Source organism: Salvelinus alpinus, chromosome 15, assembly GCF_045679555.1.
Source record: "Salvelinus alpinus chromosome 15, SLU_Salpinus.1, whole genome shotgun sequence".
NCBI classification, from domain to species: domain Eukaryota; kingdom Metazoa; phylum Chordata; class Actinopteri; order Salmoniformes; family Salmonidae; genus Salvelinus; species Salvelinus alpinus.
In genome coordinates, this window is record NC_092100.1 from 47231694 (window position 1) to 47247355 (window position 15662).

General features: G+C 41.5%; 1 protein-coding gene across 3 annotated transcripts in view; it reads left to right on the forward strand.

The window, feature by feature from the left end:
- Positions 1-1019: 1019 nt before the first annotated feature.
- The window catches only part of LOC139540195 (SLIT-ROBO Rho GTPase-activating protein 1), a 160456-nt gene continuing 145813 nt past the window's right edge, over positions 1020-15662 (forward strand). For 2 of the 3 annotated variants that reach the window (XM_071343808.1, XM_071343809.1), the window contains exon 1: positions 1021-1525. In XM_071343808.1, the coding sequence (XP_071199909.1) occupies positions 1462-1525 (64 nt within the window). In that variant the 5' untranslated portion in view covers positions 1021-1461. Of the gene's footprint in view, positions 1526-15662 lie in introns of all 3 variants that reach the window. The other variant, XM_071343810.1, reaches the window with a different exon arrangement.

A 15662-nucleotide genomic window follows, 5' to 3' on the forward strand; every position in this document is an offset into this window, starting at 1 on the left:
CCTCCCTCTTGACAGTGGAGAGAATAAAAAATATATATATATATTTCCTGCAATTCTACACATTTTGCCATGGGGCAGAGAGAAAACATTGCAGTTTTACAGCTTATTTCCTGCAATTTTACCCATATTGCGATGGGGTGAAGATAGCATTTTTTAATCCAGTTTTAAAGCTAATTTCATGCAATTCTACACATTTTGTAATGACTTATGCTATGCCATGTTAATATGATATCTGAGTGGGAATGACTAACAAAGTCAACGAGGGTCCCCCTGGAGGTCAGGGCCCCTGGGCACGTGCCCTGCGTGCCCGGTTGGTATTCGGCCATGATTCCGACAAGTTTAGATAGCTGGCTAGACTAACTACCAATCTAAACATTGTAGCTGACATGGCTAATTGAGTGACTGTCAGTGACTGACATAAAAAGAGAAGAATTGCTGATGCACAACCAAGTTCTAAAGCTAATCTCATGCTATTCTACACATTTTGCAAAGAGCTTGAGATAATCAAGTGTTTTTAAAGCAAATTTCCTGCTATTCTACATTTTCTCATGAGGCTAATAGAAAAATTAGAAGTTGTATACTTAATCTCATGCTATTCTACACATTTTGCAATGAGGCTGGGAGAAATGTGCAATTTTAAAGCAAAGTTTAGATAGTTGGCTAGACTAACTACCAATCTGAACATTGTTAGCTGACATGGATAATTGAGTGACTGTCAGTGACTGACATAACAAGAGAAAAATTGCTGATGCACAACCAAATTTAGAAATTGCAGTTTTTCTAAAATTTTAACTCTCAGTAGTAAGTTCAAACCAGACTGAGTTCCTTTTTGGGGGGGGTCCGACCAAATCATGGGCTGGTATGAGGTTGTTGGAGGATCGCAGTGATGTGGGCTGGTGTGGATAAAATGCCAGGCCCGAAGTCCGCCCCTGTAATCGACCCTACTGGTTAGACAAAAATCATGTCAATCCATGTCTTGTTTCCGTTATGCCTCTTCGATCCCTCCCATTTCCACAGTGACTCCCCGGCAGCTGAGCTGCAGTCAGTCTTGTCTGTGAAAAACAACGAGGCAAATGGGAAGTGTGGGACCGGGGAAACTAGAGCACCAAAGGAAGTATAAGATTAAAGTCTACATACTATATATTGGTACTCCGAGTGCAGTAAAACATCGCGCCATCTCTACCTGCGTTGAAAATTGTAACGTTTTACTTTACTGCGTGGTTGATCTGATTATCAAAGGTTATGCTGTTGCCCCGACTCGACATCTTCGCTCTGCCTGCCGCGGCATAGCCAGCGGTTATCTGTGATTTCATTGATTGATATCAGGATTTCGTGTTGGCCTAGTCTTTTCCAGCAATAGTCTACTCGCGTAGGAGAATGGACTGAACGTTTTCTTGAAAAGGAACTTTTTTTGTGTTGACTAATAGTTTAACTTCCGAACTACTCTGAATCGACCTGAAAATGTCTAATACAAAGTTCAAAAAGGATAAAGAAATCATTGCTGATTACGAGAGTCAAGTTAAAGGTACGTTTGTTTATAATGTTGTATGAACATAATTTCGGTTAATTTTATTTTATCCCCATGAGGCTAACTTCTATTCAATGACAAACCAAATCCGTGTGTCCAATGTCTAAACTCAGACCATAATATGAATGGGTCAGTGGCATACCGCAGTTTCAAGGTCTGAGCAAGAATTGCAGTTCTATAACTAATCTCATGCTATTGTACAGATTTTGCCATGAGGTTACGATAAAATGTTTATATTTTAAAGTTAATTTCCTCCAATTCTACACATTGCCATGGAGCGGAGTTGTATAACTAATCTCATGCTATTCTACACATTTTGCAATGAGGCTGAGAAATTTGCATTTTTAAAGCACTTTTCCTGCTATTCTGTACATTTTGGCAATGAGACTGAGAGAAATTATTTTAAAAAAGTGAATTTCCTGCTATTCTACACATTTTGTGTGTTGCCATGGTTTATGTGTTCATATCAGTGGAGGCTGGTGGGAGGAGCGATAGGAGGACGGACTCATTGTAATGGTTGGAATAGAATAAATGGAACGGTATCAAACATATGAAAAACATACGTTTGGCTCCATTCTATTCCAGCCATTACAATGAGCCCGTCCTCCTATAGCTCCTCCCACCAGCCTCCACTGATTCACACGCTATCTTGGGGGTGGGGGGGGCGCTGTTACTGACGCTGTTCCTGCTACTGCCACCACACCCTTTAATCCATTTTAATGGTCTCTTCTGTTCATTAAATGGATCACAACATTTTCTTTGCAACTTTGGTTAGAAATCCAATAGCTTTTGCTTATTATGAAAATGTATTATGTGGTCAAGCCAGTCCTCCATGAAAGCAATTTCGTTTGTCCTTCTCAACCAAACTCTACTTGAATAGATGGCAGCTCTCTGAGATGGCTATTGGTACGGTGCAGTTCCCATATGAAGACTTTTCCTACAAGTCCCAAACTTTTGAATGAGAAATTAGCTAGTGACTAAAATGTGACAACCCTAATAAAATAATACAATTATAAACCATTGCATGGCACTCAAATGGTTTTCAAAAAAATTATTTAAAAAGACATCTCTATATGTAGTGTGAACAGTGACATTTACCATTCAACCCAACACCATTACAAAACACTATACAGTGTTTGTTTGGGACTTTAACCTTCAAAGACCATAACATTGAAACCATTAGAATTGCTGTTGCCTAATGGTTCACTTGTTCACCAGGAATGTTCAAACTAATCCAGACCTTTTTTGATGGCAATAAACCAAACACAGGGGAGCTGTTTTCTGGACACAAATGAAGCCTAAGAGCAGGACAAACTATGCCATGAAGTCCAAAAGTTATGGGGGGAGCTAGAAAGTTGGCATTCAGAAGTATTACAATGTAAATGAACTTTTAATCAGTCTGTGTGCATATTTCAAGACATGGCATATGAGGGTGCAGTGAGAAACCCGGTGGGTTGGATGTTATTTCTCTTGTCAATCATCTTGGGAAAAAAACTATACATAACTGCAAATCAACAAATCCTCCATCCTTAACATAATGGAAAGGTCAAATGCTTTATCTAAATGTTGAATGTGCGTGGGTGACGGAGAGAAATAAAATGGTGCAGTTTGAGGCCATGTGGGAAAGAGTGATGCGAGCGCTGGAGATGGGTGTGAGCAGGTGTTATGTCATTGATGTTTGTGTGCATCTGTATGCTGTCGTTTGTATATATGTTTTTGTATTGTTTAAAAAATGTCATCTTACAAAAGAAGACACACTGAATTGCTTTCCAAGAGGACTGGTTTGAATTGTGAGGATGACCACACCATTTATTTTCATCATGAGCAAAGGTTATTGGCTTCCTACCCAAAGCTGCAAAGAAGATGTTGTGATCCATTTAATAAACACAAGAATCCAGCTATTGATATAATATAATTATAATTGATATAAGGGTGTGGTGGCAGTAGCAGGAACAGCGGCATCTATTGGGTAAGACTTTGTTCTTAAACACTAATTTATGGTAAATAATGCAAGTGACTTCAATGGAAAACATCACCACATTCACAGGGAAAACGTTAAAAAAGATGAAGAAGCAATACTCCAAGCAGCAGCTCCATACTACTTGTTAGACAGAGAACTGATACTGTATATTGGTTGTTGGATTGGTGTGGTGTGTGTGTGTGGGATTCATGGATTGCTCATGTCTTACTCATTGTTATGAAAGATTATGGTGCAAATTGGATGTTGGGTTCTATATTTTTTGAAGATTATATAAAAAAATATATATTTCAAGTCAGTTATTAAGAACAAATTCTTATTTTCAATGACGGCCTAGGAACAGTGGGTTAACTGCCTTGCTCAGGGGCAGAACGACAGATTTGTTTAACCTTGTCAGCTCGGGGATTCGATCTTGCAACCTTTCGGTTACTAGTCCAACGCTCTAACCACTAGGCTACCTGCCTATAAAATAAAATGTCCAATTTGGGTTCAATAAATTAGCTTAATTTCTCTGTGATGAAATTATATTTAAACAAAATAATGTTTCAGGAATGCTAATCTTATCTGTTTCAAACTACAGAAACTATTTCAGATCAATCTGAGATGGTGAGTGTCAACCCTCTTTCTTGTACTGTTTCAGGTGGAATTACTCGTATAGCATAGTTTTAACTCACTAAAGCTTTTGTCAGGCTTCAGTCACTGATGAGAGATCAAAAAGATGTTTGGGCCACGTAAAAATAATTGAACAAACTGTTCTATTCTGGTTTAGTATCCAATATTATATACAAGTCTGACTGAATATTGAGCGAGAGATTGAAACCTATTTAGGTAGATTGAAAGATTAGCATTTGTCAGTCTGTGTTCCCTTTTATCCTCACTGTTCTCAAATGCTCTATCCCCTATTTTGGGTTCACTTGTTTTGCCTTCCTCATGTCATGTATGACTTGTTTCAAATATACCATCATCGGTCACTGTCTGCAACACAGGTCAGCAAAAGTAGTCTAACCCAAATCTTATTTCAGGCGTGTCCTAATCCTTCTCAACCGAAGGTACTGATTTAAATAGCTCCACTTTGGCTTGGAGTGTTCTTGTCACCTCAACCAAGCCTGGATCTAAAAATAACAAACACTAGCAATAAAACCTGGTGTTTATACAGGTGCTTCTCTTGATACTTAGCTTGCCGACGTGTATGTGTATTTTCCAACTTCTCCAGTCTCCTCCAAGCCCCCTACAAACAGACAGAAGGTTCTTTTCCAGACAAAAGTGCACAGGAAAGAGGCAGTTGCACCTGCTCTGTGGTAACCATGAGGACTTGGCCCCCAGCCAAGGAACTGCTGTTCTCCAGAGCTGTTAGGAGCTCTGAAATGCCACCTATTCACATCTCCATAGCAAACCTTCAAACCAGAGAGAGGGCTGGTGGTGGTGGGTGGGGGGGGGGGGCATGTCACTTGAGGAATTACCAGATTGTGTACGCTTGAGAAGCTCTCATTTGCGAGGAATGTGTGCAGCACCTTCGCCTGTGATGACTAAGGCCCTTCAGCCTGTAATAGAAAGGTGAATGCACAGTCATAGGGGACACTGGGTGCGGGACCATCCGTTTGTAATGATACGGCTGATACAACTGAGAACGACTGTACCATTCCTGATGGGGAACGGAGGGCTGAGTAGAGCACACAGACAGCGTGTTACTCTATGGCCAATCAGCCTTGATCTGGCTGTTGGTTTTACAGTTGTGTTTGTAGATACTCAATGTAGTTTGCCACATATTACGTTTTGAGAAAGATTGAGTTTACCCCATGATTAGGTTAAAGGGAGTGTTCCATAATGGCATTATCCTATTATTTGCATACCTTGCTGTCAACTTTGCATTGTAAATCTCTAACTTTTGTTTATTCAGTGTGAGAAGTGTCTGTTCAAGATGATTTACCTTAGATGTGTTCTACATTCATCCTATATAGCCATCCAGTTTGTCATGAGTACTGGTAGGAAGCATGGGCTAATATGATTTCAGCGACATTTGTAAACAAGGGAATGGACTCTATCTCCCTTACACATTGGCCATAGACCAGTCTGTGTGATACAAGTTTGAAAGAGTGGCTATGCTTAGAAAAACGTTTCCATCTTAGTATGTTAAGGGTAGATTGCCACCAGTTTCTACTCCCAGCATCTTGATTTGTATAGAAATTTCTTGGCTCTTTCATTCACCATAATCCTGACCATTACCAGGAAAGGTGTTTTAAATGTTCATACTCAGCTAAAGCTGTCACTATCATTATGTAAAAAAAAAAATTGGATCATACTTTTTACAGGAATTTACTAGATTCAAGGGCTGGGACCGATACCAGTATCGCGATACTCGTTAGTATCACGGCAAGTAAACCACACAAAGAGGATTTAACTCCTTTAGGAAACAATTATGTTGTCATTCAGAGTAACATTTATATATTTCCCAAGCTATAGTACACAATATTTTACATTTAGCAGGTTTTTGAAGGACCAAAGAGAGAAAATATCACGGTACTGGTATCGTCCCAGTCCTGCTAGGCTCCAACCGGCTCAAAATGAAGACATTTGGTGTTACAGAAATCAAGGACATGAGTTATACTTGTAAAATAGGCTACTTACTAAAAACAACGTTCTCCATTCACTGTAAACACTAGGTTGTAAAATCCTTATGGCATCCCAGTTTTGTAGCAGCTTTGATAGGGAGTCTCTAAGAGTTTAGATATGCAAGTTAGCTTGGGATTGCCCTAATATTAACGGAATTGCGCGGCGACATCGATTCTTCACTTAAAATGTACGTCAAACCAAACAACTCTATGCACGAGGACTGTTTTTACCGGTTTACACTGAACATTTTACATAAACACATTTTACTGGAAGTACTGTACAGATGCAGAGTTTGGTAACAGAATTTCAGAATTTCAGTCAAATCTCCCTCAGTTTGTGACCCCATTTTCCAAGAACTCTGTTAAATATCTGTTAAATATCTGCTCCACATTAAGATTCAAAGATGTCAGCAGAAAGAATGGGGTGTCAGCTATGACATGACACCTTGACTTTGAAAACATCTATTTTGGTTATTGAACTACAGCAGGTGAAGTGGATTTACACCCAGTAACAGAATTGCGGTAACAGCATTTTCATCGTGGGTCCCTGATCTGTACTACATACATGCATAATATTGGATATGAATGTCGTTCTCTTCATGGTGATGTATCCTAAATGGGTACACAAAGGTAGAAATATGCAATATTCTACTTTGAATATTTGGGTATTCTACATACTGGCTAATATTTTAATGAGCTCCGCCACCAATCAAGACCAAATTTGCTTGGTCCGGTCGAGACCAAATCTGAACCAATCACACATTTGGACATCAAAGTACAGCAAGGTAGAGTACAGTACATTAGTGTACTGAACTCTACTGTACATGACTGTACTGAAAAACTCTACTCTTCTTTACTGTACTCTACTGAGCTCTACTCTACATGACTGTACTGAAAAACTCTACTATTCTTTACTGCACTCTATGGTACTGTGCTGTCCAAACATGTAAAACATAGATGTCGATGATGGTTCAGATCTGGTCCAATGATAGATGTCTATGTTTGGGCAAAATTAAGGCCGGTCCGGACATCTGTGAACATTGAAAGCAAGGCTGGTCCGGACTGGACCAAAAGATGACATCTGTGGACGTTTAAATCAAGGCCAGGGCCAACTGAACAAATTTCAACTACTTTTCAACGTTCTTGGATGTTCAGTGGGTGAGGATGTTGCTTACAGTAAATATAAAGAGAGGGGGCTCATGGGTAGGTGTCAGTAAGGGCTAGGAGAGGTGACATTAATTGGTCCCGTGTGGCTCAGTTGGTAGAGCATGGCGCTTGCAACGCCAGGGTTGTGGGTTCATTCCCCACGGGGGGACCAGGATGAATATGTATGAACTTTCCAATTTGTAAGTCGCTCTGGATAAGAGCGTCTGCTAAATGACTTAAATGTAAATGTGAGAGAGGGAGAGTCCAGACTGTTTTCACATCTTGCTTTGACCACCAGACAGAAAGAGAGAGAAAATAGCAGTATGTCAGTGGAAGGGAGGACTGTAGTAGGTGACCCAACTGTGGTTTGTGACTACTATGATTTCCCATTGTCAATTCCCATTGTCAATCAATCCAAATTGGCAAAATAGATATAGTGACCCAAGAAAAAAATAAAAGAAATAAATAATAATAATAATTGTCCGATATACTTATTCAGATAGCAGCCGATAAGACAGCTAACGGTTAGCGGGCCCCAGATGAGCGTTCAGGTAACGTCGGGACGTTCCAAGATGGCTTAGCAGTTCAGACGTCATTTCTGTTTCGTATTGTCGTGTCCTGTATATATATATATTTACACCTTTCTTCGCATATCTTTTATATATTTTATTATCCAAGAACTCAACTACAAAAGCTTTCCTGCAAAAGCTTTCCTGCAACCCGCTTCACCAATTACAAAAAAGTATTATTTACCTCAAATCTGAAAATCCACCGTGGAAGCTAGCCAGGCGCTAATTCAGAAGCTAGCCAGAAAGCTAACCAGAAGCTATCCGATAGCTAGCCAGAAGCTAATCTGTAGCTGCCCAGAAATTAGCCGGTCTGCTGGCTAGCGTTGGTGTCTCAGCTGCCCACGTTTTGTGGTCATCAGCTATTCCTTTAGCTCGATAATCTACCGGCACTTTTGTGCAACGCGACTCGGACCGGAGCATTCCGAGCTGGTCATGGGTGCACCTCAGCCACGCTCAAGGTCATAAACGATATCTTAACCGCCATCGATAGGAAACAATACTGTGCAGCCGTATTCATTGACCTGGCCAAGGCTTTTGACTCTGTCAATCACCACATCCTCATCGGCAGACTCGACAGCCTTGGTTTCTCTAATGATTGCCTCGCCTGGTTCACCAACTACTTCTCTGATCGAGTTCAGTGTGTCAAATCGGAGGGTCTGTTGTCCGGGCCTCTGGCAGTCTCCATGGGGGTGCCACAGGGTTCAATTCTTGGACCGACTCTCTTCTCTGTATACATCAATGATGTCGCTCTTGCTGCTGGTGATTCTCTGATCCACCTCTACGCAGACGACACTATTCTGTATACTTCTGGCCCTTCTTTTGACACCGTGTTAACAACCCTCCAGGCGAGCTTCAATGCCATACAACTCTCCTTCCGTGGCCTCCAATTGCTCTTAAATACAAGTAAAACTAAATGCATGCTCTTCAACCGATCGCTGCCTGCACCTGCCCGCCTGTCCAACATCACTACTCTGGACGGCTCTGACTTAGAATATGTGGACAACTACAGATACCTAGGTGTCTGGTTAGACTGTAAACTCTCCTTCCAGACTCACATCAAACATCTCCAATCCAAAGTTAAATCTAGAATTGGCTTCCTATTCCGCAACAAAGCATCCTTCACTCATGCTGCCAAACATACCCTTGTAAAACTGACCATCCTACCAATCCTTGACTTCGGTGATGTCATTTACAAAATAGCCTCCAAAACCCTACTCAATAAATTGGATGCAGTCTATCACAGTGCCATCCGTTTTGTCACCAAAGCCCCATATACTACCCACCACTGCGACCTGTACACTCTCGTTGGCTGGCCCTCGCTTCATACTCGTCGCCAAACCCACTGGTTCCAGGTCATCTACAAGACCCTGCTAGGTAAAGTCCCCCCTTATCTCAGCTCGCTGGTCACCATAGCAACACCTACCTGTAGCACGCGCTCCAGCAGGTTTATCTCTCTGGTCACCCCCAAAACCAATTCTTCCTTTGGCCGCCTCTCCTTCCAGTTCTCTGCTGCCAATGACTGGAACGAACTACAAAAATCTCTGAAACTGGAAACACTTATCTCCCTCACTAGCTTTAAGCACCAGCTGTCAGAGCAGCTCATAGATTACTGCACCTGTACATAGCCCATCTATAATTTAGCCCAAACAACTACCTCTTTACCTACTGTATTTATTTATTTATTTTGCTCCTTTGCACCCCATTATTTCTGTCTCTACTTTGCGCTTTCTTCCACTGCAAACCAACCATTCCAGTGTTTTTATTTTTTATTTTACTTGCTGTGTTGTATTTACTTCGCCACCATGGCCTTTTTATATTTTTATTTATTTATACATATATTTGTTTGCCTTCACCTCCCTTATCTCACCTCACTTGCTCACATTGTATATAGACTTATTTTTTTTCACTGTATCATTGACTATATGTTTGTTTTACTCCATGTGTAACTATGTGTTGTTGTATGTGTCGAACTGCTTTGCTTTATCTTGGCCAGGTCGCAATTGTAAATGAGAACGTGTTCTCAATTTGCCTACCTGGTTAAATAAAGGTTAAATAAAATAAATAAAAAATTGTAACCAATTCCATTACTGATTTTTCAGAAATTCTGTTACCAATTTGGTAACAGGATTTTGCGTTTTAAACACATTCATAAACAAAATGAATATCAGTAAAAACACAATAACTAATTGATAGGCCTACCTTGTTACTTCTGTTAACTTTCATTATTCTCCCTCATTAGGGAGAGAAATTAGAAAATATCTTTAAGATATGTGGGTTTTTGGTAACGGAATTAAGTCAATGTTTCTTAAACTTACAGAAGGCAGACATTTTTTCTGAAAGTAAATATGTGTTGATATTAGTTAGCAGGGGTATTGACTTCAACTGTAAGTGTTGATATTAGTTAGCAGGGGTATTGACTTCAACTGTAAGTGTTGATATTAGTTAGCAGGGGTATTGACTTCAACTGTAAGTGTTGATATTAGTTAGCAGGGGTATTGACTTCAACTGTAAGTGTTGATATTAGTTAGCAGGGGTATTGACTTCAACTGTAAGTGTTGATATTAGTTAGCAGGGGTATTGACTTCAACTGTAAGTGTTGATATTAGTTAGCAGGGTATTGACTTCAACTGTAAGTGTTGATATTAGTTAGCAGGGTATTGACTTCAACTGTAAGTGTTGATATTAGTTAGCAGGGGGGTATTGACTTCAACTGTAAGTGTTGATATTAGTTAGCAGGGGGGTATTGACTTCAACTGTAAGTGTTGATATTAGTTAGCAGGGGGGTATTGACTTCAAAATGATTGTGTTCTGATGTGTCTCTAATACCTTAAGACTTTTTCTGCTAGATGTTTTCTAAGACCCCTTTTCAATCTGTTTGACAATAAATCATATCCGTTGCTTATTCCTAATGTTTAGGATGGAAAATTGTTGAAAATAGGTATATACAGTATGTCTTAAGTTCGAAACTGTATAGACTCTTAGCTTTCATTGGACACCCAATTTGACATGCTTCTATGAACGTCACATGTTGGTGCTCATGGGTCCTTTCACATGCAAATGACCATTAGCCAAAGCCTATTTCTGAAGCCGGAGGCGACTTTTGTACAGACATTGATTCCTCAAGGAGCAGAACAACAAGCATCCACAAAGGAAAGGAGAGTCTGTTTGATGTGCTACTTTCCAGCCTCATTTATTATTATTATTTTTTGTTTTTTCATGAGTACTGGTCTTTTATCCTACTAGTCGTCAAACATTGTCCACCTGACAGATATGCCTGACATCAACTCCAGTGATTCTACTTTGCAAAGAAGTATAAAGCATTTCCCACTCTCTACTGACAACTTCTGAGAGCTTTGTGGAGAAAAGCTAAGAGTGATTATTATTAAGTCAATAGTTTATCCTCTTATTTAATCCTCTGGAGTTTTTTGCAGTCTGGCTTTGGCAGTCTGTCTTGGCAGTCTCTCTTGGCAGGCTGGCAGTGTTTTCAATCAAAGCCTAATCTGTCATTCAACCGCCATTCATTTCTTAAGCATCTTCCAGGAACAGCTTTTTATTCTTCCCCACCAAATAATACGTTAAAGGAAATGAGTAATTGGCTATATTACTGGGAAGTCTGCGACTCTGAAATTAACATCAGGTTTTAAACTTCATCAAGACGTCCATGTGTTCTATTCACTGACTAAGGCCTATACATCATGTATTATCATGAGACATTGGATAGCTCATTATTTAAGCCAGGTGAGGGGTTTGTGTGAAATGGGACTTCATCTGTCATTCTGAACCGAGGACGACAACATTCCCCTGTCTGTTTTCTCTTGACCCCAGAGGCCCCTCTTGTTGGTTGGATGTCTGGCGATGGCATTGCCGTCTGTGGCCCTGGGTCGTGACTCTGTCGGCCAGTCCCCACTAGCTGCTGACAGGGGTCCTGTCCTAAACCATCATAAAGGGTGCCCCATGTGGTCTGCCCCACAGCTTTTGAAATGAGATGCTTGCCACTCTGCATTGCTGATGAGGATGGCTGGGAGTGTTCATATATATGCAAGGCAATGGGTGGGGGCACACAGCATAGCCCATGTTGTTCGAGTTATGTTTTAATAGAATGGATTTGTATTGGGGTAAAGCATGTTGTTTAGCTTGACTACATACAGTAGATTCATATTTTGTTTACTTGAGCAAAAACTGGCGTGTGAGTATACTGGAACAAAATAGATGGTGTACATGATTTAATAGCTCATAACTAAATAGAAGTGGACTTCTAGTTCTATGAGTAATCAAAACAAGCCCAGCACTGCCAGTACTGTGATTGGCTGGTGGGTGAGGCACAGAGACGGTAGTCTATGTGAATCCAAATGTGTGGTGGTACTCCAGAGAGCCGTGCACACTAAAGCTGCTTGCTCTTTATTTAGACATGATTCCCAGCTGTACCTGTGGCGCATCGTGCAGCTGTGTGCTGACACCACCATTTTGAATTGCCAAAACTATGAGACCTTCTCTTTTACAGGTCATTACCAAATAGTCCTATAGAGGGAAGACGCACGAACAAGAGCAGCTCTTAGAAAGTTTGCTCAGAATGTTGAACATGCGGGGAGTTTTCTGCTGTCTGTCTGTCTCGCTGCTCTGCCTACTAGTTTCCTAAAGACTTGACTCTTGTCAAGGATATCCTGTTTTTCATTACTTTTTTTTACTGTCCATGCCAAATAACAAAAAAAGACTGTCAGGACTTTTTTCAAATGGCCAATCTGGATGGACTTCCGAGTTACCAGCTGTTTCCTACAGTATGTAATAGACTCAATGTCCTCTACAGAGATGTTGATGACACTAAGAGATCCACATCATGTGTGGCTTTCCTATGATCACACAGCCGATTTTTATGGCGGTGCCTCGGAGCATGTAATACCAGGACTTTGATTAGCAATATAGTCAAACTGTTCCCAGGAGGCTGCTGGGTGACACCAGCGAGCAGTTTATGGGCAGGCAGCTGTTTTTCCTCAGCATCTTCATTCTGGAACAGACTAAAAGGTGTCATGTGCCAGGTTATGAGCCACATTCAAACTCTGTGGTCTGTGTGATTGCGTTCTGGTTGAGGTGGCAGACAATGGTGCGAGATTAAACGGTTTGTGCATGGTCATGCTCTGTTGACGCTGTGAAAGAAGTCTGTCTCACAATGGCCGTGCCTTGTCACCTTTCATCCTCGCCTGGTAAACATCCATAAAGGGTGTGTGAAGTGCGAGTTAAGCTGAATCCGGCTGTCGGCGTCACCGCCTTATTTTGGGGTGGCATCTCATCTTCTCGTTAACTCTCGGCTCGCATGGCTCCGTGCTGCTGACTCCTGGGCCTAGCTAATTATACTGGAGATGTGTTAATGAACACTGTTCCCCCATGCTATGCAGGGTTGAATGGCGACATGTCATTTTATTTCACCTTTATTTAACTAGGCAAGTCAGTTAAGAACAAATTCTTTTTTACAATGACGGCCTCCCCCCGGCCAAACCCGGGCGACGCTGGGCCAATTGTGCACCGCCCTATGGGACTCCCAATCACGGCCGGATGTGATACAGCCTGGATTCAAACCAGGGACTGTAGTGGCGCCTCATGCACTGAAATGCAGTGCCTTAGACCTCTGCGCCACTCGGGAGCCAGAAATACAGTAATAAAATGCAAGTTCCTCTATTCTCAAAATGCGAAATGATTGATGAACTCCGTTGTTATATATTCTCTTGGACTTGATTCGTACTATACAGAAGTCGCCTCGTTAACTTTCCATGCAGGCCAGTGCATGAATCTTAATCGGATCCAAATCACTACATTTTTTTTGTCTCAAGAGTCAAGTCCTCTGTGTCAGCTGAGATTCTAACAGAGTAACAGGGAATTTGTTAACAGAGCTCAGCCTCTACTCCTGTTAAGCTCACTAATGCCCCAGGGAACAGGGGTGTTAATAAAGATCAGGCTTCAGAGAAGCTAATGGGATTCAGACACTTTCTACAGCACGTCGTCTTTAAACACACCACACACATCCATTCACACACACCTACCATCTGTTTTCCACAGCCCCCTCCGCTTTGTGCCGAGGTTTGCCGCCTTTTGGATATGCCTTGCTGTCTTCACCCCTGGTGGTATGGCGATGGGTGTTGGTGTGGGCGGTAGGTGATTGACAGCACCATCTGTGTGCAATCACCCTTGTTGCTATTTAATAAACTCAACTGAGCACAAACACAAGGGCCACCCCTGCTGTGCTTTTCACTCAGGCCACAAAAGACATTGGGACAACAGTGCAGCCCCATCCCATGCCAGACCCCATCCCAAAGCCAAACACTAAGGGCTCAGACACACCAATAGCGTTTACTGGCCGAGAGTACTTAGCACCTCTGAACGTAATTTGCGAACCGAGTGCGCACCTATTTTACATGTAGAATCATGTGAAAAATGCCTGCTGTCAGATGTCTACAGCATCAGTAACTGACACTGGTTAATTGAATTCCGTTCTACTCCTTAACCCTGCAAAATGCAAGCCACATTACCCCCCCCCCCCCCCCCCCCATATCTCTGTCTGCTTGTGGTGTTAGTCACAGAGTGGGCTCTCTGGGTGGGACAGGACCTGACTGTAGAGCCGGTAATGAGCTGGATGGGGAATCAGGATATAGCAGTGCTGATATGAGATATGCGGTGTTAATGAAATTGGACCACACTGTGGATCGAGGCTGCTGGGATTTCACCCACCCCGCCTGGCAGCCAATCCATTCCTTTGATCCTCCCGAGAGGACCAACGGATGGACGGACGGACAGACAGACCCCTAGACTGTCCATTGTGCGAGGCTGCTGCCTGCCACTCAGTAGGGCTGAGTTGGGTATAAATCTTTGGGAAGGATCAGCAAATGGACATAAGTATTCGGGAACTCTTCACTTTTTCCACATTTTGTTATGTTACAGCCTTATTTTTAAATTGATTACATTTTTTTCTTTTTCTCAGTAATCTACACACAATGCCCCATAATTACAAAGCAAAAAAAAAACGTTTTTGGCCGGATGGCCAGTTCTAGGAAGAGTCTTGGTGGTTCCAAACTTCTTCCATTTAAGAATGATGGAGGCCACTGTGTTCTTGGGGACCTTAAACAATGCAGAAATGTTTTGTTACCCTTCCCCAGATCTGTGCCTTGACAGAATCCTGTCTCTGAGCTCTACGGATAATTCCTTCGACCTCATGGCTTGGTTTTTGCTCTGATCTGCACTGTGAACTTATATAGACAGGTGTGTGCCTTTCCAAATCATGTCCAATCAATAGAATTTGCCACAGGTGGAATCTAATCAAGTTGTAGAAACATCTCAAGGATGATCAATGGAAACAGGATGTACCTGAGCTCCAATTTCGAGTCTCACAGTAAAGGGTCTGAATACTTATGTAAATAAGGTATTTCTGTTTTTTATTGTTAATACATTTGCAGAAATCTCAAACCTGTTTTCGCTTTGTCGTTATGGGGTATTGTGTGTAGGTTGAGGAATTTATTTGATACATTTTAGAATACGGCTGTTCGGTAACAAAATGTGGAAAAAGTTAAAATACTTTCAGAATGCACTGTACACACACAGACCAACAGCCTGTTCGGGGTGGGCTTCCACTGATCTTTCTACTCATTTAAAAAAACAAAAATTTATTTTTAATGAAGGTAGTAACCCTTTCATTAAGGCCACTCTTTAACTGCTCGCCTGCTATCAGTGTCTTTATATCCTCAAGATTCTTGACCTTTTGAGAACCACACTACCGATCAAAAATACATGCTTCCCTTAGGGGGGATCCGGTGTATGTGACAATACATCTACACTGAGTATACAAAACA